The 27,730-nt window shown below is 37.5% G+C and overlaps 1 protein-coding gene across 6 annotated transcripts in view; it reads right to left on the bottom strand.

Moving 5' to 3' along the window:
- Positions 1–27,730, bottom strand: part of HEATR5B (HEAT repeat containing 5B) — a 49,659-nt gene that overhangs the window by 4,991 nt on the left and 16,938 nt on the right. For all 6 annotated transcript variants that reach the window (XM_048937699.1, XM_048937696.1, XM_048937694.1 and 3 more), the window contains 19 exons: positions 27,493–27,668; positions 26,231–26,336; positions 24,825–25,015; positions 24,080–24,239; positions 22,493–22,682; positions 21,061–21,230; positions 18,746–18,890; positions 17,661–17,900; positions 16,264–16,515; positions 14,151–14,332; positions 11,898–11,966; positions 9,948–10,127; positions 8,854–9,091; positions 7,927–8,187; positions 7,522–7,649; positions 7,201–7,345; positions 3,959–4,228; positions 2,382–2,606; positions 122–273 (listed from right to left, as the gene is read on the bottom strand). In XM_048937699.1, coding sequence (XP_048793656.1) covers positions 122–273; positions 2,382–2,606; positions 3,959–4,228; positions 7,201–7,345; positions 7,522–7,649; positions 7,927–8,187; positions 8,854–9,091; positions 9,948–10,127; positions 11,898–11,966; positions 14,151–14,332; positions 16,264–16,515; positions 17,661–17,900; positions 18,746–18,890; positions 21,061–21,230; positions 22,493–22,682; positions 24,080–24,239; positions 24,825–25,015; positions 26,231–26,336; positions 27,493–27,668 — 3,480 coding nt within the window. The remainder of the gene's footprint in view (positions 1–121; positions 274–2,381; positions 2,607–3,958; positions 4,229–7,200; positions 7,346–7,521; positions 7,650–7,926; positions 8,188–8,853; positions 9,092–9,947; positions 10,128–11,897; positions 11,967–14,150; positions 14,333–16,263; positions 16,516–17,660; positions 17,901–18,745; positions 18,891–21,060; positions 21,231–22,492; positions 22,683–24,079; positions 24,240–24,824; positions 25,016–26,230; positions 26,337–27,492; positions 27,669–27,730) is intronic.

Genomic DNA, 27,730 nt, shown 5'->3' on the forward strand with positions numbered 1-27,730 from the left:
CAAGCAGGATCTGTCTCTGAAGTAAAGCTCCCACAGAACATTCAGGAAACATAGCAAATATATTACAATTACTATTTTTTTCCAGCTGTATATCATTCAAATTCCTGTATCATGATCTTACCCAAGGATCACTGGAATTTAATGCATTTTTAAATCTGTTTATACATCCACTCTGTAAAGACTGTACTCCAATTATTTCAGTGCTTGCTGACCAAAGGAAGAGAGCAATAGCTGTAAGTACGCTTACTTCATCGAGAACAGGCTTGGAGGCTTCTGAAAAAAGAACCAAACAGGTTGTTAGATAAATTCTGAATGCTTTTCAGAGTAAAGTAAAACCCACTGAATGCAGACAAACTTAAAAAGAAATGTATTTGAAATGACTTGCAACTGCATACAAGTACACATTTATTCATTACTGAATCACTTTTTTGTTGTTATTGACTGTGACTGAAAATCTAAAGCTGAACAACTCTTTTCCAAAGGCTCTTTCAATAAAGTGATTCGAACTTTCCAAAACAAATAGCGAGCCAAAAATATCACCCACTCTTTTTCTCTGAACAAACCACATTTTTGTTTCCCATGTGTAAACAAAGGGTGAAAACGTATTTTTGAAATCTTTTTCCCATTAAAAATAGTTGGCTTCCCTTTTTTGTTCTCTTCAGCTGATTCAGCAGAGTAAAAGACTGATAACCAGCACAGCAACAACTGTAACTTACCATGAGGTGCTACATAACAAATAGGCTGATCTGACATCTACCTGCCACAAACAAAAAAATGGTAGTCCTATTCAACCTTCCTTTCTTTTCAAATTCATCTGTACTTGCAACTGTCATCCTTTTCCTGATTGCACCAGCTCTTCATAGATATCGTTCTTCAAGACACACCAGCAGGGGAAAAGAAAATTCAGTACTTTTCTGCTGGTTTTGTTGGCTAAGTTGTTAAGACTCTCAAGGGAGAGCAGAACCAAAGCAGCAACATCTATATAGTCAGCAAAACCAAGGATGGCATGACATCCTTTTTACAGTTATCAGCTAGCTGTTAGATTGGCTTTAGCCATGACGTAAAAACTCACTTCAGAAAATGACTCCAGACATTAAGTGAGAAACATAGTGGTGTTCTGTTGGTGTTTTTTTGTGGGGGGGTTTGCTTAATATTAATGTTCTTTGAAACAAAATTGTATGCAACAGACCTCCATTATATTCTTGTGCAATGTGTTCACAGAAGACTGGAAAGGAACAGGAAAATTTACACTCTTGCAAGGAGCTTCTGAAAAATTTCAGAAGTCTGCATAAAGGCAGTAATGTTTGTGGAAAGGTGAACTGGAGAAACTCTAGAGTAACAAATAGCTGGAAGACATGAGCTGATATGACAGATCAAATTAGAATTTTGACTCGGATAACACAAATGCACCGATCCTTCCCCTTCAGACATTTTCAGGATCACTTGCAATTACCTATCCCACATGAGTAACTCCATTCAAGCTTCTCTTCAGATTATAAACGGTTCCTCAGGGATGTAATGGGATGTCTTTTGGGCTGAACTGCCATTAAGCAAATGACAAATCTTTGTCTCTCTCTTTGCTAACCATGCAGCTGAGACTACATCTTTTTCACTTTTTGAAGAGCAAGGCAAAGCACAAACGTGAGCCAACAGAAGTAGCCTGTAGTTCACTAAACAAGACACAGCAGAAATCCTGCCGATGGCTAACAGGCTTTTTTTTGGCAGGAGTAGGATTTTTTCTAACCACTGACAGCTTGCAACAGAATTGTGTATTTCCTACTCCAGCATGAACCTTGCCACAATTATCCATTGCTGTCTTCATACACGTTAACGCTTACTGTCATTAAGACTACACAAATCTTGTCAGCAAGCACTTATAAGATACAGTCTGCTTTTTTGAGGTTTAATTCAAGGTGTTGAGTCCAAGTACTGTATTGAACAAATAGACTCAGTAAACAGATTGGTTCTTTCTACAAACACTGTTTTGGTAACTAAATTCCCTTTTCCTTTAAGCTAGCTGGTATCCTGTGGAAAAAGGAAAGGAGGAGTGGAAATTATGGTCTGTTCCAGCCTTGACAATATGTTTAGAGTTGCCAGTAACCAGAGAAATTGAGGCATGGCCTAGGAAATGATGTGAACGCAGCTTGGAGCTCATTCAGATTTTATTTTAGTTAAGTTATTAACTAAGTTATTATTTTAGTTAAGCTGTGTGCACTCAGATCTTCCTTCCATTTCAGTTTTAGAAGCAATTTATCCACCGCTTTTAACTCCCAATCCTCAGGCATGCAACCTGTTAAATTATAGGCAGATACAATACTTGTCTTTTCACTAAAGCAAAAGCCAGTTCTGTTTTAGGTTTCCTCCACTGCAAAATCACTTACCAGGTTGTGAGTATTCCAGGATAGATGCCAAAGTACTGCGAATAAGACTTGCCCACTGATTTTGAGTTTCATCAGTCTTGACTGTTGGAAGAGTAACAATAGTTTTTATCCCTTGAAGTGCTGCACTGACTGGAGGTGGGACCTGATTGTCTGCTGATTTTACAGCTGTTTCTTTCAATACTCTCGTAATCAGAAATAGGATAGTAGGCAGGACTGTCATACAACCTAAACAAGACAAAGTAGAATTTCTGAAGTTATTTCCAAACAGTGCAGTAGGTAACTTCTTCAGTATTCCCAAAATGGATATATATGGCTAGAAAGACAAACTGCAATTCAGGTAACAAACTAGTACGTAGAATTCAGTATTTTATCACCAAATCAATTCACCAGTACTCTCAAAGTATATCACTAGCTTTTAGCTTTGCCCTGCATGGCAAAAAGGAGTTAGACTCTCTCATGGATGCCATCAGAAAGTTAAATATCTTGAAACACCATCTGTACATGTCTAAGGTCTTATAAAAAAAATCTACAATAACAGATCTGTGAACAGGTATCCAAAGTCAGAGCACTATCCAAGGAAGCAGGTGTGTATTACAAGCCTCAGAAGTAAGAAGGAAGTTCAGAGTGTTTCATGTTTTGGGTAAAATTTGTAACCATTTGATTACTCTACAAAAGAGACAAAGTGCTCCTACCTCTTACATATCTGCTGATGTCATCAGAAAAGCATCTAAATTTTGTGCAGCAAGCCCTAAAGGTGCAAGTTGTGCAAACTCAAGAAGTACTGGTCAAATAACACAATCTGACTTTAGACACATGGGAACTTCATTAAAAGTAGTTTCAATAATCCATACAGACTCCAAGCAAGTGCAGGAATGAAAGAAGGGCGCTAATGGGCTTAGGTGTATAGTATCAATCTACAACTCATTTCAGACAGCAAAGTCTCTTTCCACATTTAATTCTTAATCTTTTCTGTGCCTCATTTTTCCACATGTGTAGAAACTACCCACAAATTTGTGTACTTTACAACTGAACTGCACTAAGTGCAATTACCCTAGTTTATGCATATCCTTTGTGACAGCCTCCCTGGACAGAAGAAAGCTTTATTTCGTTTAGAGTTACTTTTGGGATGACTGACAGCCAATGGCTGAAAAGCAAAGTGCAGCAGAGCTAAATTGTGCTAGTTTTTCCTCAGTGTGGTTCTTTTTCATCAAAATTCTGCTTCTCCTGAACTTCTCAGGAATTTAATTACTGCTTAGATGTCAGTCTTTCACAACATGATTAAAATTGGTCAAAATCAGGAGGTTTGGAAAAAAAAAAAAAAAAAGAAGCGGGAAAAAGAAACAATAATGATATAGAGCTCATTTCCTCAGCAAACTTACAGCACACATGCAGACTCGAAGCCATTTTCTTAATGTTGAATCACTGGAGAAGCCTGAGCTCCTAGTTTATTCTAGAATCTAAGCAACACTTTCAACAGATGACCTTTAAACATCATATAAGAATTTGATTTTGTTTTAGTATCATAAGCTCACAGGATCCCATACAGTAACCATTCATGTCTTTTGTCAATACTTTACCTGCTGGAGAACAGAGAGAAGGTAGGTCAGACAGTATAGTGACAGTGGCAGCCACAAGACGAGCACTCTCCTCAGAAAGGTGGGATTTGGCAGCAATGTGACTTGGAGAATCTGACACTTTGGAACTTAGATGGGGCATGTGTCGTACCAGGATAAACATGAGCAATTCCATGGCTGCAAATACTAGAGATTTTCCAGGTACAAGACCACCAGTCTCACCTCCCTCTCCTAAAGCAAGAGGATTTTCTTTTTCTCCAATATCCTCTTCATCTGGGAAAAAAAGGAAATAATTGTTGAGGATACAGTTAGAAAAAGAGATTCCATATCAAAGATTATATAAAACACTAAAAAAAAACCACAAAAAAAAACAGTTAAAAATCCACAGAAAATAGTTGCTTCAAACAAAGATACTATAAACACGACTCATGTCAAAATAAATATTCTAGTTTGAAGGACTTAAAGGGGTTTAAGATGCTTTAGAATAATTGTAATTGCAGCAATAGTTCTAAAAAACCATTCTGAACTAGAAATAACAAAGTAGTAACAAAATAAAAACACGGCAAGTTTTTCTTTCTCATTCTAATGGCAAAATTAAAGGCAATGACTGTCAAATAAATAGTCATTACAGTATTTTTTTTTTAATTTAATGGCTATAAATTAAGTGTTCAACACTGACAGATCTTATTTCAGCCTAAGCTAGCCATGAAATAAGAGAACAGAAAAGCATAGTAGGATTCTATGTCTAACTCCACAATTTCAGTGCATTCAATTTAGAAAGGCTCTCTTTTGAATGGCAGCTCAGCCAGCTGCAGTCCTGCCTTCTCCCATAAAACAGTAACAGAGATTCAGCACATCAAAACTGGCCTGAACCACCCTCACAGAGCCCCTGTGAATTTAAATGATTGCTAGAGTTTTCACATTTGCTGATTTGAAAAAAGCAACTTACCAGACCGATAGCAAACAATTCAATTAATTCACATGAAGGAACAGAGCTTACATTTTAACTATGCTGGTTCCTCAAATTCTAACAAAATCCCCTCTCTGTCTTCACTTAGAAAATGGGTAAAAGCTAAGTTTTCTCCTAACAGCACACAGTGCCAGAACCATACAGTAGTTTTCCTTAGTAAGAAACACATCCTTTAGGTTTTACTTTTCTTCTTTGAAGTAAAATAAAACATGGCAGATCTAACCTAACCAGATACAATAAATGCCCCATGGCATCATACTTTTTTCCTCATATTCTGTGTGGATTTCTGCTTTACTTCTTCTATCCACTGTCATCTCATCATATCCTTTTCAGAAATGTCTGGCTCGCTCTTTTCTTCAGTCTCCTTTAAGAAGGGGAGATTGCCATTCAATCACCTGTTAACTCTCTTCTGCAACCAAGTAAGTTCAGCTTGCTCATCCTTCCATTCTTACCTTCCCAAGTATCTAACTGGACCTTCACTAGACTTAAACCTTTGTCAACACCTCCATTACTCAGGATAGGAAAGAAAGGATTGAGAAAACAAGACACAGCTCCAGACACAGCTTCGCAACCTTAAGTGAAAAGAAAATTTCCCTTGATTAACTGGCCACATTCTTCTAATGCAGTTCAATAACTGAGTATTCAGCACTGCAGACATGCACAGATTCAACTATCCAGTCCACATCTCTCCAGTTTTTCAGTGATATAAACAACTTTTGCAAGATTATTCACACAGTAATCACCCACCAGAAGGCGATTAGACTTTATTTACCCTCACTAAGTTTATGCTAACTTTTCCCAATCACATTCTTGAACTCTGAAATTATTTCCAAGGGGACTAACTCCAAAAATCTTTCAACACACAAGACAAACTTACTGGCTCACGTATCCCAGAACACTCTGTAGAGCTACCCTTCCCACAGATGGTAAAAGATTACATGAGACTCGCAAGGCTTGTGATTGGAAGGCTTCTTCCAGTTGATTTAATATGGCTTCATCCACCTCTTCTTCTTGATTAAGCAGTCTGTGGCAAACAAGAAGTCTTTGACTGCTCTATCACCCTTCAGTCCCTCTTACAGGTACTAGTTCTGATCCAGAATAGAAGAATGTCTAGCCCAGATGCCTACTGCAACACTTTGTTTTTCTCTTGACAGTCCTACAAGGTTCTCTAACCAGATGAATGGAGATAAGAGAAAGCTTTTTGCTGCTGGATGCCACAACCTTGCAGTCTCCACCACTGTAGAGTCCCATGCTCCATATTCCAGCACAGCCTTTGCCTGTCCATCCTTATGTGAGGCATGCATCTCAGGCTTCTGTCTCTGCAAGATCTTAGTGAAGAATATGCCATTTCTCCATTTGGCTTTCCAGACACTACACAGTCTGCTTACCTTCACATGCATTTCCTTCATATCCTACTGATGAGATCAACCTCACCCCTAGCCCTGCATGGACAAGCACCTCGAGTACAGTCACATTAGGAGTTTCATCTGAATTTTCAAGGCAGGTCATTAGACTTCTGATTTCCCAGAGGTGACTGTTCCTCAATCAGCAGACTGTATGTTGCTGCCTGTCACTGCCATCATTATGCTGACTCGGGCAATCCTACACAGTCTTGAGAAGGACTTTTGGGTGGCACAAGCACGTCTTTCCTTGCTCCTGTTTGCACACCCTGTTCTCAAAGCTTTTGGTTGAAGACACACCCTACATGACGGTTCAGAACCAAGATACCAGTCCATTTCACTTCCAGACAAGAACTCTTGGTTAGTAATCAAATTTTCAGACTGGTTCCAGTAGCAATTAGCTCACCTCATGCCTGCCAGTCCTGACAGGGGGACACCACAGGACCCAACGCACCACAAGACACCACTAAGATTCACAAATCAATGAAATGCTAAGATCCAGTCAATAGATAAACATCAATGAAACAATTGGACTAGATGATTTTAGAGGTCTTTACCAATCCTAATGATTCCACGAAACTAGGTATTACTAAGACCTTACAGTGGCTTGTTGAGTGTAATTCTCATCACTCATGTTCAAGAAAATGAGACACGAAAAGAATGACCACTGGAATTATGAGGGGAAGGAGAAAATACATCTTACAGGAGTTAAGAAATCAGCAGGTAATTTTATGAACGCAGCTACAGCACCTGTGGAATATACAGCATTTTCCTCCTCAGTGTAACCACCATCTAATGCATTTGAGACCCTCCTCAAACATGAAAACCCACTGCTTCTTTAATCTACAAAACAAGCTATGTTTTCAAAGTCTTACTTAGGGAGTTCCTCTTTTCCTGCAAATAATCCTGAGCTGCTCTTACTATCTGCTGGACAACTCCTGTAACCAATAGTTGGACTGAAGTAGGATCCCAAGTCAGGAGGAGTCGGTGAAGCACACTCAGGAGTTCAACACCAAGGAGCTACAATAAACCAAAACACAAACTAATTAGGGCTTAACAATTCCCAATTGTTACATCAATTGCTTAGAGCAAGCAGATGCTTCTCTTGCTCAAGAATAATTACAGGTTCTTTAATCATCACAAATGAAAGATCAAGACTCAGGAAAGCTAACTGACATAACATGCTCATACAGTACCTGATCCTCTGCAATATGGATCCTGGCACAAGGGGAATCCAATAAAGTGTGAAGTGCTTGTAAACAAGATGTAACATGTTCAACAGGCTCTTCAGGTCTTGGGGAACAGAGAAACTGTATGCTAACACCTGAAAAGAGCAGTAATTAGAAGAATGTTCACTTCATCAGCTATACACAGCTACATCACAACTACTCTACAGAAATGATAAAAATCACACTGACAAATACTCTGTCAAAGCTGTGAAATATACAAGAGGTAGAGAGACAGAGATATTTCAAAATATTACTGTCCTGACAAATAATGCATTTTAAAATTCCTCGGTTTAAATAAAACAAATTTTCTTACTCCCATATCATTTTGTAACATAACATGCTGGTACTGCACTCGAAATTCATAGCTCTTACCCAAAATTAAGTGCATGCGATCTTTGTTCAACTCTGGCAAAGATTTAGTGGTAGGTGGAGTTCCAGGTGTCTGGTTTAACATAATAGATGTGCCACGTTTCTGTGAGTTAGGCATTGCTGCAGCAGTCTCTTCTGTTGACTCAGAAGCACTGAAACCTGTACTGTTTAGCCAAAGTGCCACTGCATGAAGTATAGGAGCCCAAGAGTTTCGATAATGCAGTCTAGCTGTATCAATTGTTTCAGGAGTGTAAAATGCTCCTCCTATTAAATAAGAAAAATAAAGATCAATTCTGAAATTCTCTCCAAAGGTAAACTCTGAAATTCTCTACAAATAATAGACAAAAAGCATGTATTCTAAATTTCTTATTTGCTCATACTGTGTTTAATCATGTAGACATTCAGATGTAACCCTTGTTAGTCACAGTGTATTCCAACACTCCTTGTGAAGAAGTAACATTAGCACATCTCACAAAGCGCAATGGCCGTGATGGAACAGTAAGAAGAAAGTCAAGAGTTGCACTAAAATACATCAGATCTTATGGCCTTTTTCATACAGAACATTCAAGTTTTCTAAGACCACATCCACTGTAATCTCATGGACTGTGTTTCCTTAAAGTAAACATCTTTTTGCATTTGATGTCAAAGTATTACAGCTGTAAAAAGCACTGTTTTGCTTTCTATTTCTACAACAGTATTGTTTAATCATCTTTGTGAATCAGATAAAGAATTTTTCATTGTAGATTAAAGAAAAACCCAACACAAACTTTCAGCATACATTTCTATTACACAAAAGCAAAAATTACTCGCATCGTTTTGTCTAACAGATGAAAAATCACACCTGCCAAACAATTTAAAGAATTTTAATAAAACAGCTAGGAGGTTTACTTCGTTCTTCAAACCAACACAAAAATAAATTTCAGTATTTACCATCTGGTGGAAGCTGAGTTGCAAACTCAGCTGGTAGGGTTAGAAGAGCATAATCTTTCAGGGCAGCTAACCAGAGACGGCTAAGTGAAGGCAACTCTGGCTGTACAAGTGTTATCAAACTGTCAGGTGGCAACTCGTCTACTGTACCAAAATCATCCTCATCCTCCTCTGTGCTCTTTAAAACACGTTTGGGTTTGGTCTCTGCTTCTTTCTTAATTTTCATGGCCACAACATACACCTAGGAGAAACAGAGGTGAAAAGTTCACATCGTGAAATCGAAACAACAAAAAAAACAGCAGCAGCCTTTTCCTTAGAGCAATTGTCACTTTCTCAGAGCAGATTAGGTACGATATGCATAAAGATTAAAACGGCCTTTAGTGGGTTACGTGAATACAAGAGCATTTATATGTTCATCTTGGAAACATGCTATAAAAGGATTTTCACACAAATATGGGAAGCAGAAGTATCAGAAAAATACAGTAAAAATAAGCATTTTTTGAATTAGGAACTTCACACAACAGATGCTCCATATCAAAGCTGAATGTAGCATTATGGGGTGACTAACAGGCTTACATGGCTGAACAGTTGACACTTCCCTTTGAAATTTCAAAATAAATTTCCAAGAAAATTTAATCCAAAGGTCCTCAAAGTACTACTCCACAAGAAATCAAAATATAATTTATGTAATTAGACATGTAGCTCTAAAGCACGCAAACAATATGTCAGGAAGCAAGACAACATAAGCACTTCTTTTTTTGCAGATAGTTTAAGGTTTTAGCAATATCTATGTTTAGCCTGCAATTTGTTGTGAACTCTAAAAAAAAATTTCTAGTTGGTTAACTACAATATTTTATGAAAATACAGTGTAAGGGTATGAGAGTGTACAATACAATAAAATACAAAAGCACCATTAGACAAAAAGGCAGAAAAAAAGAATCAAGAAATACACTGAGATGAAAACACACTAAGAGTGGAACTGCAGTAGGAAAGGAGGAAGGCAGAGATAAGGCTAGCTGACTGACTAGCCAGCAGGGTTTGATGCTGCTGAGGTTAAATCTTTTCAAACATTTGAAGATGTAATAGGAAATGGTTACCTCAGCCCATGCTTTCAGAACTGCAAGTTTTTCCATAGTGGTGGCACTTTCCCGGTAAAGCTGGCTGGAGGATCCTTTTCCTGCTTGTACTTTATCCAGAGAAGAGACAAGAAGGTTGTGAACTCGGCGGAGATCATTGAGGTCACTTACAACCCCACTTCCTATCCATGCGCTACATACCTAAACAACAAAGGTTAGAATCACTCTCCATTAGCAAGAAAAACAGATAACTTCATAAATAAAAACCATAGAAAGAAATATAACAACAAAATCTCAACCATTCTAACCTGACATTTCCCTTTCTTCTCTCCACTCCTGACAACAGAATTGTTCAGGTGAATGGTTACAAAGGCTGTTTTCAATGATACAATGAAACTCAGATACATAGAAAATACTTAGTTTGCAAGACACAGAATCATAGAATGGCCTGAGTAGAGAAGGACCTCAAAGAGCATCCATTTCAACCCCCTGCCATGGGCAAGGTTGCCAACCAGCAGACCAGGCTGCCCAGAGCCACATCCAGCCTGGCCTTGAATGCCTCCAGAGATGGGGCATCCACAGCCTCCTTGAGCAACCTGTTCCAGTGCGTCACCACCCTCTGAGTGAAAAACTTCCTCCTAATATTCAACCTAAACCTCCTCTGTCTCAGTTTAAAACCATTCCCCCTTGTCCTATCACTATCTACCCTCATAAACAGTCATTTCCCCTTCTGTTTCTACGCTCCCTTCAAGCACTGGAAGGCCACAATGAGGTCTCCCTGGAGCCTGCTCTTCCCAAGCTAAATTCTCCCTAAACAGGTGATCACAAAGTTTTTATTCTGTTCCCACATATCTGATCAAATCACTCAAGTACTGTTTTTTCCCATTCACAGTGAAGGTCGTATTGCACAGCAGTTCATAATGGTATATCTTCAAAAGCTATAACTCAAATTACATGTTAAAGCTCCATGAATGAAAAGCTAATGAAAAGCTTCCAAGATCATAAACGGCTTTAAGAAAACATCAAGAAATGAGTAATATAAAAAGTTTCAGATATGGCTTGGGTATGAAACAAACAGCATCATGTTCTAGATGAGTCAGCACCTGACATGGAGGTCAGACAGTTGGGCGTCTCCCTACTCCTGCTTTTTTTTATTTTTTAGATTGAACAAACTAAAAACAGGCACTTAAAACTGAAACATCAAACAGATCATAACTTCCTGTTCAGTGCCATACATGGGCATTCATCCTCTTACACTCAGACAAAAGATTTTTGGTACAAATGCAGCTGCTTTTACACCAAAAAGAACAAATTCTGCAAGGACGAGAAAAAGCAGCAAAATGAAGAAAAAAATGCAGCAGGGGGAGGAGGAAGAGTGGTGGGAAAAAAGAGTTCACAGACTCTTTTCCGATGGCAGTCTTGTTCTATCTCTAGTTTATTTTGCTTTGAGAGAACCAGTTCCTTTAGGGAAGGCCTGGAATGATGGATATATTTAAAAGAAATACATGGTTTATTTACACACTTGGCTCTGCAGATAGACAGGACAAGACTGCTGGAAATCTGTTACAAATTCAAAATCCATTCAAAAGTAGGACTAAGATCAGCTTTGCTCCTTCAACCCTAAATCATCATTAGTGAGTACAGTTCATCAAAGATATCTGAATGAATACATTCCCATTTGTCTTACTACACATTTTCTATTTTTTTTCTTTTTCTCAGTTTTTCTTTTCCAGTTACCAAGAAGCACAGAATTGATGTGGATTCAGAAAGACTAAAAAGAATATTACCAGATGACTCTAAAGATGTTGCAAAAAAAAATCTCAGTTTAGGCTTACAATATTTTCCAGCTATTTACTACTGTTCTCTTCTGCATCATTCTTCCAACAAGAAGAAAAATCATACACATCTACTGCATAAAGGCACAAAATGTGTTCAGTCTGGCTTATACCATCTGAACATACTCTTCTGTACCTGGCAGGCCTTGGCAGTTATGTCAGATGGTGTGTCTTGGGAAAATGCTGGCCTCAGAGCAGCTCCAACCTGGAAAGAGGAAAAAATCCAATGTAAAACAATAGTGACAACACTCTTCATCTAACCTTGCTTAAGGTTCAGGAATATATACAAAACATGCAAGATAAGACTGTTAGTGTTTATAGTTATACCCCAAAATTACGCTTGCTATCTAGCAAACATTTCCAACAGTACTGTCTAAATGACAAAGAACTGTTTTTCTGTTGCTTGTCTTCCAATAGTCTTTTTAAGCCCCGACTGCCTTTGCATACATGTGGCATTCTCTTTTTGTTGTTAATGAACATCCTTTTACACACGAAACTACTATGAATTCAATTTATGCTGAAGCTGCACAGACAATGATTTTTTGAACTCCAACAGAATAATAAGGCAAAACCAGGTGTTCATTACTGCATTTGTATCATGTTCTCAAAATGACAGACAAAAAAAGAATTAGTCCGTTGTCTTCAGACAGTGTTTTTCTGGAATAGAAAGACGTCAAAAAGATAGCAACAATAGTTACAGCAGTACAGAAGGAAGGAGAATAAGATGAGGATAGGATGAAAACCTGTCCTGAAGAAGTGCTTTTCAATTCTGAAAACACAGAAGAGAAATCAGAGGAAGACCAGATAACTTGAGGTGGGAAACAGGCAAGGAATGGTGGCAGCGTAGAGAACTGTGGTAGGCACAGAAGGTATAAACAGCAAAACTTGACAAGATTAGAGGAAACCAGTGCAATCTTAGGAGCGATTCCAGAGTTAGCCATGTCACTCCAGTTGGAAGGGAGAAAAAGCTCTTAACTTCATCTCTCCTTTTAGTATATTTCCAACAGGTAACAGAATTAGAAAGCCCATACCACCCTTCTAATTCTCATATCAAGTGTCCCTACTCAAAAGGATGTTTCTGTATGAGGAATGAAATAAATATTTTGTAAGATGTTCACAGATTCTTCTAAGGACCAGTGCACTATCCTAGACTATTCTCAAGTTAAAATGCAGTCTAGAAACCACGTGTATTTAAAGACTTAACAGATTGATCAACGTGCATCAGCAAAACATAACTGGTATGCCCTAGGACTTCCAAAGCAACAGGAAATCAATCACAGCGTGAGTAATGCTACTAAAAAAAACCTACAATGCCATGAAAGCAGTTATTTATGCAGAAAAAAATGGCAAGTTTCATAACATGGAATTATAATGATAGAATGGTGTTCCCCTCAAGTACTGGGAGGCCACAGCGAGGTGTCCCCAGAGCCTTCTCTTTTCCAAGCTAAGTAAGCTGAATTCCCTCAACCTTTCTTCATAGAAAGATTTGTTGGCTTGAGAAAGATCCCCTGCCCCTCTTCATTTGGCCAGGTACCCTATTTGAAACTCATTCTTGCAGGCACATTCATCTTATGATAAATGTAAATACTGAAGTCAGTGGGACAAATCACATATCCAATTGTTTGCAAGGCTTAGATCTTCTTAAATGAATCAAATGAAAGAACTAGCAAAACTGATTATAGATGCAAATCATTAAGAACCAACGAAGAAAAGAAGCCCACCCTTCAAAGCACACTATCCCTTAAGCTTTGGTCATTTTCACACTCAAGTCTGAGGCAAGAGATTAATCTTAAGCATGTTATATATCTATATATATATCTATATCTATAAGTCAAATCTGGAGTACTGATATTTGAGTATGATATGGAAAATTGTTATTATATATTTAGAACTTTAAAAATAAAAGACAGAAGAGTTAAGCTACGCAACAAAATAATGCAATAATTTCCCAAAATAAATCTTCAACCTCTCACCTCCCATTCCCACAGTATTGTCATTTTTGTTTAAACCCAAGTGTATTCGTTAGTTCCCAAGAAAACAGATTTATTAGATTATTCTGGGATTGAATCAGTGTTATTTTCAAATTCTTCATTCTACAAATGAAATACCACTCTTGCAAAAAAAAAATCAAGTTTAATTTGTAGTATTTGGCTTTCAAGAATCAACACCTACTGGTGTGTTTTTTGTTGTTGTTTTTGTCAGCTAATAAATTATGACAAATAGGAAGAGATACACAAATTTTGGAGCAGTAAATAAAACTGCCTCTTTAGTACATTTTCAAACAAAAAACCTCTTCACAGGTCTTTTGAAGTTACAAAATGTTCTCAAAGCTAATTCTGGCATATTGGCATAAATATACAGTTTCATGAAGTTATAAAGAAGGTCTCACATTAGCCTGGTATTGCTCCAGTATCACATGGCCTGGAAACTCTGGCTCAGGAACTGATGCAAATTTCTTGATAATGTCTTCAAGAGCTTGAAGACCCGCCATTCGTAACTGGTTGCTGTGATCAGTTGCAGCCATGAATGCCATTCGAATAAGGTCAGAGAGATGCAGTACTAAGAAGTCATCTTAAAATAGAACAAAAGAAGAACTATTTAATAACTGAAATTATACCTGATGACAGACATTTGTAATACTTTCCTAACAGAGATGTACAGATTTCATACGTTCCTTTCCGAAGGTACACATTTAGGAAATGGAAGAAATACAAGAAAGAATGTAGCCTTTTTTCTTCCCACCTCCTTTAAACTGACATAAAAACATTTATTCTCAAGACAATATTAAAAATTAAGCAAAATTTGAAACAAAGTAAAATATGAGACAAAAAAATATGCATTGGACAGAATATTTTAAATGTGGCTGAGTAGCTTGTAAGAGGTAAGAACATTCAGTAAAGTGGATTTCACGGCTCCTTTCTGCCCTATATATACAGAAAATCTTCAAGGCAGTTCTTGAGTCCTTTGCTTATAGTGACCTCTGCTGACAGAAGAAAGCCTCGTCAAATTTAACACTTAACAACTGAGTATGCCTTTCTACTTCTGCACCCAAGGGCCGCATCCAAGGCCATCAGCAAGCAGCCACCAACATGTAGAGAAAAGCACCAAATGACTCATTAACACCGTGAAAGGATATTTCTTCTGTTTGTATTTCTTTCTTTACTTTCAATTTGAATTACCAGATGTTGTGCAATAAGAAAATATATTATTTAAAAACATAAATATCCAGGGCAATTGATTAAAAAAAAAAATCACAATTAATGCTCTAGATCTTTTCAAATTCAAAGACAAAATAGTTCATTTTGTAGCTGAAATTTTCAGAGGCATGCAAACAGTAAAGACTGTCATTAATTCTTCAGGTCACCACAGATATAGCAGTGAACATCAAATAATTCGTAAGTTGAATTTATGGGTAGAGATTTGGTGAGTTTTCCTTTTATGATGATACCAAACAAATCAAGTTCACATTCAATAAATTTAGTGATGTATATTCTCAGGATTATTATGTGCAATTCCCTGCAGAATCCTATGAAAAAGTAGCTCTTTTATGATTTTCCTCTACAATACAACATTTCCAAAATCAGCTTCCCAAAGCTCTTCCCTCTCACTCTTCAAACACTGACGCCAGCCTCTAATCAAGTAAAAACCAACATTCTCAACAAAACCAGTGCACGGTTCTGGAACCTGACACATAATATCCATATCAGAACAGAAGCCTGTAACAGCACAGGTGCTAAAATCCACAAACCCTATGCATTCTAGGATCTTCATATATGATATTCAGCCTACGTGTACATGAGCTCCTCATGAACACTACACTACACAGCTGAAGGCAATCACTATGCACCAGAACCAATACACATAGATGAGCAAAGGACAGAAACTTCCCACTACTGGTTTGAAACTGTCTTGTGAAAAATGTGTTATGTCATTCCCAGCCTCTCAGTTATGATTCTCCAAGTTATACACATATCTTGAATACATGATATTTACCAGTCTCACAGATATTAAAAGAATTTTATAAAGCAACTGGGTTCATGCCTCACACATCCTTCACTCTGCTACAGCAATTTACCTGGACTTATCTTTTTCCTCTCATAGCACTCTTTTGCTGTGGAAACACTAAAATAGTAAGAATTGTGTATCACCACTATTGTTAGGCTAGACTCAGATAAATTATTCCCAGCTTACATTTGACCAGAAGTTTACTCCTATTTCAAACTAAAAGAAAGAGTTTGCAAGCCCTTTTCTTCCCACTCCCAAGCAGATCAGTCTGTTAAAGTTTGTTGGAGAATATAGCATCATTTCGTGTTCACGGCATGGTAACTATAACAGTTACACAACCACAGCTTTGGCCTTTTCCTATTTCCTCTGTTTTTAACTGTTTGAATGAAAGGAAGTTCACTTTCAAAGAGCCTACATTTTTATCTTGGTTGTGTAATTTTAAGCCGCAAAGAAGTATCAACAATAAAAAAAATTAAACATGCACATTCTATAATTACTTTTTGGGTTTTTAAGTCTGGCTGAACGAGCCAGCGCCAGATCAAAGTGTGCCTTGTTTGCATTCTCACACAGCATGATCACTCGGCACAGGCAGTCGGCTGCAAATACACGAGTTGCCCAGCGAGGTGCTACAGAAGGCTTGGTTTTATCCTCTTCACCCAGGGTAGTAAACATTGTATCATCATCCATCTCGTCCTTCTTCTCTGATTCTTCATCCTTACCTCCTCCCAAGGGAGCTGCAGTGCTCATGTCTACAATAAAGAACAATATTAAGAAAAATCCTGATGTTAAAAACTACGGATGACTAAGAACATTACTCAAAGCCCTTCAAGATTCTAAACGCACCCTCTTAGTGAGTATGGTGCTGATGGATTGATGCTTGGACTTAGATGTCTTTTCCAACCATAATGATTCTATGAGCCAAGACGTTCAAAAGAGAGAAAGGCTATGGTAAATCAAACATGGATGAAGAAAACTCAAAACAGGAATGTTTTGAGAAACTGATCAGGAAAGCTTGTGTACATGATTTGTAAATCTCTACTTAAAAAGAAAACTAAATTTTGTTCATATACCACTTAGTGGTATCAAAGAGTGCAAAATGAAGTGTATCTCAGTTATTAAAATATAACTGAGATAAATTTATTTAAATATCATCACAGATTATTCCACCTACTAAAAACATGAAGAGGAGATAAGACATTCATATTAAAAACTCTAACATCCATCCCATATGAAATAAGGAAAGAACATTCCACGTTCAAATTCAGGAAGTGAGGTCTTTCCCACAGAATAAATAAATGGCAAATATATTGCATAAAAAAAGAGACTGGTAGCATTAGTCATCAGTAAACAAAGATGACAATAATTAGAAGAGCTTCAAGATGAACTCACAATATGCCAATAAATAAGCATAAATGCAAGGCAAATTAGCAGAATCTGCGTCACAACTATCCTTCAAGCTGAAAAAGAAGTATAAGGTCTCAGAGCACAAAGATCTTTGCAAACAAATCCGCAAGGCTGAACAACACACAAAAAAGTTTCATCACCATGGTAACCCATCTTCACATCAGAAGCTCAAAGGGAATAAAGGAAAGCTCCAAGCATGTACAGCACTGTTCCTTCCCTATGGGTCTGACACACGGACACTAAAAAGCATTCGTCTGTTTTCACAATTGACAGCAACTTTTTTTAATCTTAAAAGAAATCTTACTTTTAAAAATGTAACATAACATTGGAGATTTCATCTAAGTACGTTTAATGAATAATAGTTAAAGCTCCACATACAATAGAAACTAGATCTTAACTGGGACAAAGGACAAGCTCAAAATAAATATTGCCAGAAGATGCAAATACTAAGGACACACCATCTTTTACGTGCACGCCATAGAACACTTACCGCTGGAAGCTGCAAGGACATCCTTACAAAGCATTAGCCAGTGAGAAAGGTTTTCTACTGCCAGAGATGAAAGCATATGTCCCAGAGTATCATGGATATCTGAGCACAACTTCCGATCCGTTTCTCGATCCAGCATACCGAAGAGGACGCCTTCGAGGCCTGTCTCTGTGATATTAACGCCCTGATGCCGGGAATGAGCATCTCGCCGAGAACCAGCTCCAGGGGTAAAAGTATTAATATCTGTGAAATGATATTTGTAACATGATTTTCTGAAATCAGTAGCTCCATTTTACAGTTTGGAGTAACAAATGAGAATTGGACTCTGAATTCACGTAAGTACACCTAAGTTCAGGAAATGACACACCATGATGTTACTGAATTTCTCCCAAATTAACATTAGAAAGCTTTTACAGCAATCTTTTTTTTTTCTTTATTTTTTTTTCTTCCAAGGCAAATAGCATCTGAGTATTACTTCAAAAATAATCATCATCTATTTCTCTTCAAGGTACACATTCCTCCAATTTCTAAAAGCTCCTAATAATATTTTATTCTGAAGAGTCTTTCTAGAGACATACTTAATAAGTAGGATTTAATACTAATTGAGCTCACAATTCTACATTCTTTGAAAAACACTGTGTTTATCAAACTGTTGAATTTCCTATTTTCAGAATAAATTGATGCATGTAGGCATTGAACCAATCAGCAGAGTTCAAAGGCTAGTAGATGTGCTGCTAAGAGAATTTAACACACCTAGGTAACTGTATGCTGTTTGGTGGAGATAAGTCAATTTCCAACAGAAGAATATCTAAAATACTTAAAAAACTGTAAGACATTTCCACTGTATATACACTGTATTTCCTATTTGATTTCTATTAGTCAGTAGGGCAGAAAAGGTTAAGTCCGAATTTCACAGGAAGTGAAATGACAAATGAAATTCAAGAAGTAAGCACAGGTGAGGAGAAATGTTATTCAAGTGTGTAGGGATGGCTGTAGAGTGGATTTTTTCTTCCTGAAGGCAAATCACACGCATGCACGAATACATGCACTCAACTGTCCCAAAAAGACCACACGAAAGAAGTACTTACTGATGCCATTATTTTCTTTGTCTCCAGCATTTTTTGCTAAGCTCATGGCATATTCACATACTTCTGCTGCTTCTCTCTGAGCAAGCTGTCGTAAACATGCAACTGCAGCCCGGCGAAGCAGCAAGTGGGAGCTGCACAAGTGAACCTAAATCAGAACCATTGCATGTGAGTGAACTGCACCTCCATACGAATAAGTGCTGCTAAGGATTGCCAGTATTCTACATGGCCTTGTGTAAGCCTCTAGGTAGCAAACTCTTTACAAGATCTTAGAAGTTCACAGGTAAGCACTTACTGAAAGCAGAAATTTGAAAATAAAGCTGGCGTGTACAGAGCTGACAGTTGTTACCCATCAAAAGCTTTAATATTAGAACTGCTGTGTCAGTATGATTTTAAACAAATTATACTTTCCAGTCCGTTACACTCCTGAACACTGTTCCACATCATATTCTGCTATAGCTATAAATCACTTTAAAAGCAACCACACAACTACCCTAAAATCTTCCATTTCAAGCATGCACCAGAATTTATAGCACATGTTTTTATATGTTTCTGTCAAGATGACAGCTTCAGGTCTTTTTGCTAACCAATACCGGGCTTCCATTTCCTTTTGAATCAGCTCAAGTACAAGCAAATATTTTTCTTAGGAAGAATTGTGCATGGTAACTATTTCCTCGGGAGGTAGTAGCTGCACAGAGAACTGTATGTTTTTCCACTGTGGAAGAGATGACGAGTGCTCTTTAAGAAACTGACTCTTTAGTTACCCTGGGGAAATTGTTTTTAATAAACTGAATACACATTTGCTTTCTCAGTAGTAGGTTATTATGTGGATGGAAACTGCAACCCTAAATGAAAGGGTTGTATAGTGTATAAAGCACTTCAACAGTAGATCTTTATTCTGTTTGTGAATATACAAGACTTAGATACTGGAAAAACAAATCCACTTTTATACAACCCTCTAAATATCGCACTAAAGCATTCCTTGTTTTTCATTACAAAACAAACAACCAGTGGTTATGATGCCAATACAGGAAAGCAGAAAGCAGCTCCATGGTTTAATTTTGATACCTGGCATCAATTGCATAAAAAAGCAAGTTAGAATGTAATGAAAAGTTTGTTAATGGGGAAAGGTAATGCAGACTCTGCCTACCTAGCTATAAGTTCACAGAAAAAAAGAAGTGAACAAGACAATTCAAAGGAAAACTTACCAAGCTACATATGACTTGGAAGTAAGGAATATAAAAAAAAAAGTGAAGGAAAATAGCTTTTGTTTAATAAAGGATCATGAAGAAACATGAAACGGATAGCAGAAAGCCTAGGAAAAGTTTTTAGTGCTGGTCATGCCAGCAGTAACTTCATTTTCTGCACTATTACCCACTAGTGCTCACAGAGTGACTAACTAGAACTATTTGCCACACTATGCACAGTATTCATGGAATAGGGCCTAGATATTTCTGGTATGTTGCATCTCTGTCATGCAAAATTCTGTGCAAGAACAGGTGCTGCACAGCAGCATTTCAGTGTGTGGGGGAAAGTAAAAGTATGTATGCAGGGAAATACATGTAACAATGCAAGGATGTCTGGGGGAAAGTCAGGGAGGGAGACTAAGAAAAAGCTCCAATATTGACATAAGGTAATAGAGAAATACTAGTTTCACAGTGAATTCTAAGAACAACTTCTCAAAAACACCGAACAGACTTCAGAGAGAAGCTTTCCAAACTTCACAGCATTAGACTGCTAAAAAACCCTCAATATAATTTAAAAATTAAACAATAGTAATAAAGAAACAAAAAAACACATCTTTCTCTTACAGTTGCATTTTGTATGTTTTGGGTTCCAGCATCTGTTTCCTGGTTTAGGCCAGGATTTGCAGACAAAACAGCACCACAGGAAGAAAGCAGCGCTAATCACAACAGCAGCACAAGAATTTGAGCATCAGCATCTACTACATTGACAGTGGTAAAGCAAATCCAAGACCTCCTGCCTTTCCCAAATTCACTTTCTTCCCTCTGTGCATGCAGTTCCTTTAGCTGGAAGTAACAAGGCATTTCAGTAGTTTTTATTGAGTGATACCATATATATTCTTGCTAGTGTGCTACCAGAGTGAATCCAGCTTTATGACGCAGATTTGGACAGCATTCTGAAAAGCATCTAAAACAGCTTGGGGACAGATACTCTTTTACTGCACTCCGATGTTCTGCAGATGTCACCTCTTTGTTATGAATGGGTACCCTTGGCATCTTACTAAATACCTCTCCTGTGCCCCTTGCTAGTCACACAAATCTTGGAGAAACAGAAGGAATGCATTTTGTACTCACACAAAGACTGGGAACCAGACTGGATAGGTTGACGTGCCGTGGTGCAAACATATGGAGCTGCTGAAGGCAGGATATGGCTGCTGCCTGAACGAGAGAATCTGAATGGTCCTGTGTGATTGCACATCCCACCAAACAGGATGAACGGATTGTTGAAATTGTAGCTCCATTACCTGGTGATAAAATGTGACATCCTTAACACAACAAGATTTTAAATCTTCAACAAACACTTCAATGCAAAAGAAATTGACAGAATTCACATGCAGCTTCTCTGACTTCCTACTGAAAAACAGTACAACTTGAAAGAATCACTATGGCGTGTTTCTGTACCTCAGTATTTCGGTTCAGTTAAGCAACTCTCAGTCCAAATGAAATTTTTGGATCAACTGTCTTCAAACAGAAATATTTTCAAAATATCCCCCCAGGACATAAAACTAGTAAGGGCAAATGAATTTCAACTGTGAATATCTTTTCCATTTTATGATATACGGGCAATATTTCATGCCCAGAACCATTTCCTAAAGTGTTAGGCAACACTTAAGCTAGCATAAATGCTAGCTAATTTTGGTTAGCTCCATTGGATGAGTCATGTTGCACTAACAGAACACACAGTTTAAAAAACAGAATCTGAAAAATAATTCTGTAATTAACCCATATGACATTTAAAAGAAGCTTCTGAATTACAGAAAAATGCCTGCAGAAGACTTTCAGTATAAGGATGATGCTTATTAAAAAGTGTCACAACATTTCAAATCAAATAAAGAGCAAGCAGACACTCAAGTTGAATCAAAGCATCTAGAAACTTTCCCATAACAGAAATGCAAGTCCAATTCTCCAGAATTTGAATTTCACAAGTGGTTAGCTCTATGACACTGTCTGAAAGACCAGAGTAAAATATTCCTAACAAAAAAAAAAATCACACTAGGACTCAGACCATGTTTTTTGCCATCTCAGCCACAGAACTTCAGATATAGGGTTAGATCTGTAAAAAAATCTTAATCATAATGGTAAAATACCATGATATGAAAACATCAAGAATGAGTGGAAATCAGTTACTGTTCACAACGCCAAGAACTATGTCCAACTTAAGATTTTGTCATCAGTCAAAAATAAAGTTGCCAATGTGCTGAAGAAGTAGAGGAGAAATGTTGCCTCTTGCCCGACAAAACATTTCTGGCAAGGGTGCTTCCCATCTTTTACAGGCAACACAACATTGCTATAAAACAGAACAACATACATCTTTATAGCACCTTTATACAAATTTCAAACTGATGGAAAAAAGAACTGAAGTTCTGTGCAGGACACTATAATTGTTAAATCCCTTCCCCACAGCCTTCAACTACAACAGACAAAATTTGATTGTCCTCCGTTTAAGATCTGGATTAATTGGCTTTATAGAAGTTAATTTTTTATTCCTCTTCAGATTCACACTGACCTTGCAGCTCAGGCCCAACTGTAGTTATTATAGCTCCAAGACATCGGCCTAAGCATTGATGCACTTCTGTATGTGACGGTGGAACAGTTAAGAGCAGAGTAAGAACTAGAGAAAGTGTTGGCTCCACATATCCGCGGTACATTGGTCCACTAGAATCAACTATCAAGGCAAGTGAATGGAGAGACCAGGTCTATTAGGAAAAAAAAAACCAACAAGATTTTTGAATAATATATTTAGGAAAGTTACAGAAACTTACATGTAGACTGAACTTAGCTCTGCACATCCTTGCTTACACATCTAGTTACCTTCTCTGACTTCTGACCTCAGAAGGGTTTGAAAGATCATAACCTCAAGCAATCACCTGGGAGTTGAAATATTTCTAGCATGCTACTTGGCTGCCAGCACTTTTGTGGATAACGGAGGCGAAGGTGACAAGGAATTTGAGCAAACAAACAAAAAAAAAACAAAAAAAACCCAAACAAGTCCCCTCTAATCCTCCCCCCTCCAAAAAAAGAAAAAGTGAAAAGTGACCTTTAAGATAGGAAAAATAGGGAATCACTTCTGTTGTAAAACTGGATGTAGATTCAGAAGCAGACAGTTGTCAAAGCATTTCGTAGGAAGTGCCTTTGACATTTTCAGAAACTGCTTTACATCACAAGCTGAAAGGTTCACGTGCATTTTTACGAAGTACGGAAAAGCAATTATTATCCTAGGCTTCATTGCTAAAGAAAATGAAAGATTCATCACTTTGCCTTTTAACATTTAACTTCATTCAATACAGATGTATTGCTCCATATGCTCTTTTTACAGCAGCATCCACAAACAAAAAGTTACAGGACAGTAAAGATAGAAAAAGACACTGCTACCCTCACATTTCTTTTGGAAGAGATAAGACATAGCATGTTATCCCAGTTTCCAAATATTTTCAGCTTAGGAAATGCTCTGCACCACACATTATTCATATATGATCTGTAACCCCAAAGACAGCACTCTCAGCAGCATATCTATTTCCTCTCTTGTCCTACCAGCAACTTTTAGCAGTCAAATGGTCTTCTTGGGAGATCTTCCACATGTTATTAATACACAGCAGATAAACAGAAACTCAACTACAGAAGCCTCCCACTTCCTTAATAGTTCTCCTACTATTCTCTTTTTGTCCTAAACGCAAACAGAAATTTCAGTTTATCTGCAACAGATTTCAAATTTTGTTATTATAGTATAACCTTCCCAGGAAGATGTACTGCTATACTTTGTTCACTGTTTCACACAAGTCGAAATTGCTTGACCAAAGAAAATGACTTCATTAGCTCAGTCTCCAACAGCTGACCATACAGTGACCATTAGACAGTTACTAAAGCCTTAGTCTAGACAGCTAAGGTAACAGCAGATTTGGGCCCATTCCTAACCAACTGTCATTATAGAGCAAAATCTGGTTTAACATTCCTTAGCAAATGCTACGTCCACACAGTTTGGCTTATATGACAATATCTATTAAAAAGCACTTGAACAGATGATTTAACTTCTGCTTTAAAACACTCAAAATTAAAATTCATTCTGTGACGATTGCGGTTTGTTTTTGTTTTTTACCTGGACCTCAGGAGAAGTTCCATCTTGTGCCAAAGCCAAGAGAATACTGACACTGGTTTTCAGATGCTGCCCAGAACCTATCCCACCAACGTATCGATGGAGGCAACCCAGGGCCAAAGAATGGCCTGTTCTTGATACAACATCTCGAGCAGATTTTAACCTATGAACATTTAAATAAATCATGTAACTTAATTAATTATTTGGAAAAAAAACACCCTTCAAGTACTGTAACTATTCAGATGACTCTCCTTCTAACAGCATTTTGCCATCCACCTCACAGACCTTGAGAAGCTTTACTTAATCTGTACTTAATCTATACTGCTATTAAACTGGATTACATATAAAGCAAAACAAAATTTTATTTTAATAACAACTTTTTCTTCCTTCTTCATATGTAAAGAAGATGTTTTCATAAAACACAACCACTGTAATACAATTCATGTTTTTTAGACATATTTAGTGTAAGCTGAGTTAATCTGAAGCAGTTCAGTCACTTGAAGTAACTCATCAAAAACTCTTCATTTCTATCATTTTTAATTTCAAGTAATTTAACAAGTGATCTTTTATTCCTGGAAGAATCACAAGAAATATATCAACATTTGAAGACACTGTTTGCAGATTTGGTAGGCCTGGCTAGTAATAAAGCATTAAAAGAAATAGTAATCAGCATGTTATTAGTAGAAGATTTTTTTTAACATGCATTGAATTACATTTTATTTCTTTTCCTGAATCAAAGTCAACTTACTTATCAAAGCTGTACTGAGCCATTCGAGCGATGAAAGTGGCTTCTCCAACCACTTGAGCCATTCTACCAAGAGCTTCTCCTGCTGCACACCTCAGAATAGGGTTAGGGTTATCGAGTGCACCCATTACCAGTGTTAGAGCAGACTTGCGAACTTCTTCTGGTCCTAATGTGCTTTTGTTCTCAGCTAACCCCTACATGAACAAATATGAAAGAATATTCCAAGTACGTGGATGAAGGGAACAGCAATATTAATATAAGAGCGAGCTTCAACTAGAAATTACACATTTTTTGCTTAATTTGTGTACGTTTTTCCTAAAATATGCTTCTTGAAAACATTTAGAACTCAAAACCAATAACATCCTCAGTCCCACCTTTGCCAACATTCTACCTATTTCACATACAGTAAGGACTTGCTACACCTGTCTCTGTTTACAAATGTGTTACAGCACTATATGCATGCTGATAGTATTGAATCTTAGATAGTTATACACAGGATATGTCTGAAAAGAAAGAAAGAAGGAAAAAGAAGGAAGAATGGGCACAGAGAGAAAGAGGCTTTAAAGCTAACTAGCATCTCTCCCTTAAGAGGAGAACCACAACTTTATTACGTTTCTGCAAGAAATGCTCAGAGACTGTAGGTTAGTAAGATATTTTTTCCTTAACATTCACATCTTTGAAAATTTATACAGTACATTGTATGTGTTACAGAGAAAGAATACAACAGCTTCTGCAACTTTTTTGGTTCCCATATTCCACTAATAAGACATTGCCTTACTTGGGGAAAAATAGTTTAATACATGTAAAGTACAAACACTGCCTGTGTTAGAGCAGAAAACTCTGACAGCTTTACCACAGATTCCCATTTTCCATCCTGAAATTTAGAAGTTCTCTGGCCTTTCACCATGGCAAAACCCTGCCTTCTGTCTCAGAAAATAGTGTTCAACGTGTGTCTCATGTTTCAACATGGCTCATGATTTTAAGAAGCAAGCAAGGGAGAGAAGCAACGTTTTGTCAGCTTGAGATCTGTGACAACTTTCTCTCCAAAAACTCTGCTAAGTTCCTAAGACAGACTTGCCATTTGACAGATAGCCCTTATGGGAGAAATTTGATTTTTGCTGCCACCATGAAAACTTCAACTAAGCAAAAGCTCAAAAAAAAATCATTTTTGCTCCAAAATGATAGAATTTTGCTGTCAAATTTGAAGAATTCTCTCACATGCTCCATATCATGCACTTAAAAGGGCATGCCCTTCAGCTGCACACTGGGGCTGATTTGTCAACCTGCAGATTTTCAAAATTGTAAGTAGTAGCTTTAATAATGTTCTTCTAACAGTTTTTCGTACAGAATACAAATCTATGAATTAAACTGCTGAATTCTGGCATCTACAACAAGTTTGTAAGTTTTACCTTCAAGGCACTAAGAACAGCAGTAAAGATGTTAAGCTGCACAGCTTGCTGTCGAACACCTTTAGCCTGCTTGACACATTCAGCAAAGTGATCCAACATCTGCAATCTAAAACAAAGGAAAGAGCATAATTTAAGTGAGATGTTTTCAAAATACAAACCAAAATGCAAGAAGTGGAAAAATACAACAAAAGAGACTTACAATCAGTCACAGAATTTATGTTTCAGGGGCTGTAGAGAGTATTCCACTTAGACAGAAAGGGTCATTCTGGATGCTGTTAGTTCTTTCAGATTATCCATAAGTGCTTACTGTCCCTTTTGAAGGGAACACCAAGGGGAGGTTTTCAGATACTGTTTGGATGTACAACTAGAAAACTACAAGGACGGGACTAGAAAAATGCTGCCTGTCATTCAAAACCAGTGTTATTCTACACACTCCTATAGTTGTTCCCATTATTTTCCCTTCTTGACATCATGTCATGAAGCATTAATGAGAGGAATACTCTCTCAAAGATACCAAGGACAGGAGTATAATGAGCAGTTGGTATAGTTAACAAATCAGCAGCCAATGAGTCAATCTTTAGCTAAGAACAATATAGATCAGACAGACTTAAGGCTTATTGCTTACAATTGCTTACTGCAAAATGAGACTGACCTGTCAAAGAAAAAAACCCAGTTCCATCAGTACTGCACTGAAGGATAATTTTCATTTTAAATGAATCTTAGAGCTGCCTATACTCTGTGCTCAGCAACAACTTAGCTAAATTACATGACAAACAGAGTCCCAATAACCCGTATCTCCATAAAAATCAGCATATTTTCTTTCATGTTTCACATGAATTTATTTCTTCTTTTGCATAAAACCACTTAGTGTAAATCACACAGTCTCACTTATGGAAACCAGCTGAAATCCAAAGAATTCCACTGCTGTGATTTCAAGGCTGATTTTAAGCTATTTTCTATGGATATTTTTGTAGGGAGTTTTGGCTGTAGAGAAACTGCTGCTGTTAAAAAAGTAAGAAGAGAGAAATCCAGTCTGTACCACCTAACCCCAATTTACAAAACTGATAAACCAAGGAAATTGACTTGTTTCTCAACTGGGTAAACATATTCTGCAATTCTGAGACACAGTGAACACAAAATACAGACACCTAAATTAGAGACAGTTGATTTCAAAGCGGATTCTTATTTCAAGAATAAAAACTTGATACGATGCAGGGAACTAAAGCATTCGATTCTGAACCTGAACACAGATGTAAACTGACCTGTGTTTGTAAGACACGTGAGGAAAAACCACACCAAAGAGAGCCACAGATGCATCGATGACAGACACTCCTAGAGGAAGGGGACCGGGTACAGCTTCACCAGCAGGGATGCGCAAATAAATAGAGGAAGGATCATGTTCCAAAGCACCACTTCCAGATGCACTGTTTGGCTGAAGCTGAAAAATGCCACATAACATGAATGCTTCTGAATATCTCTCTGTAGACAAAATTCTCAACT

Source organism: Lagopus muta, chromosome 2 (genome assembly GCF_023343835.1).
Source record: "Lagopus muta isolate bLagMut1 chromosome 2, bLagMut1 primary, whole genome shotgun sequence".
NCBI lineage: Eukaryota > Metazoa > Chordata > Aves > Galliformes > Phasianidae > Lagopus > Lagopus muta.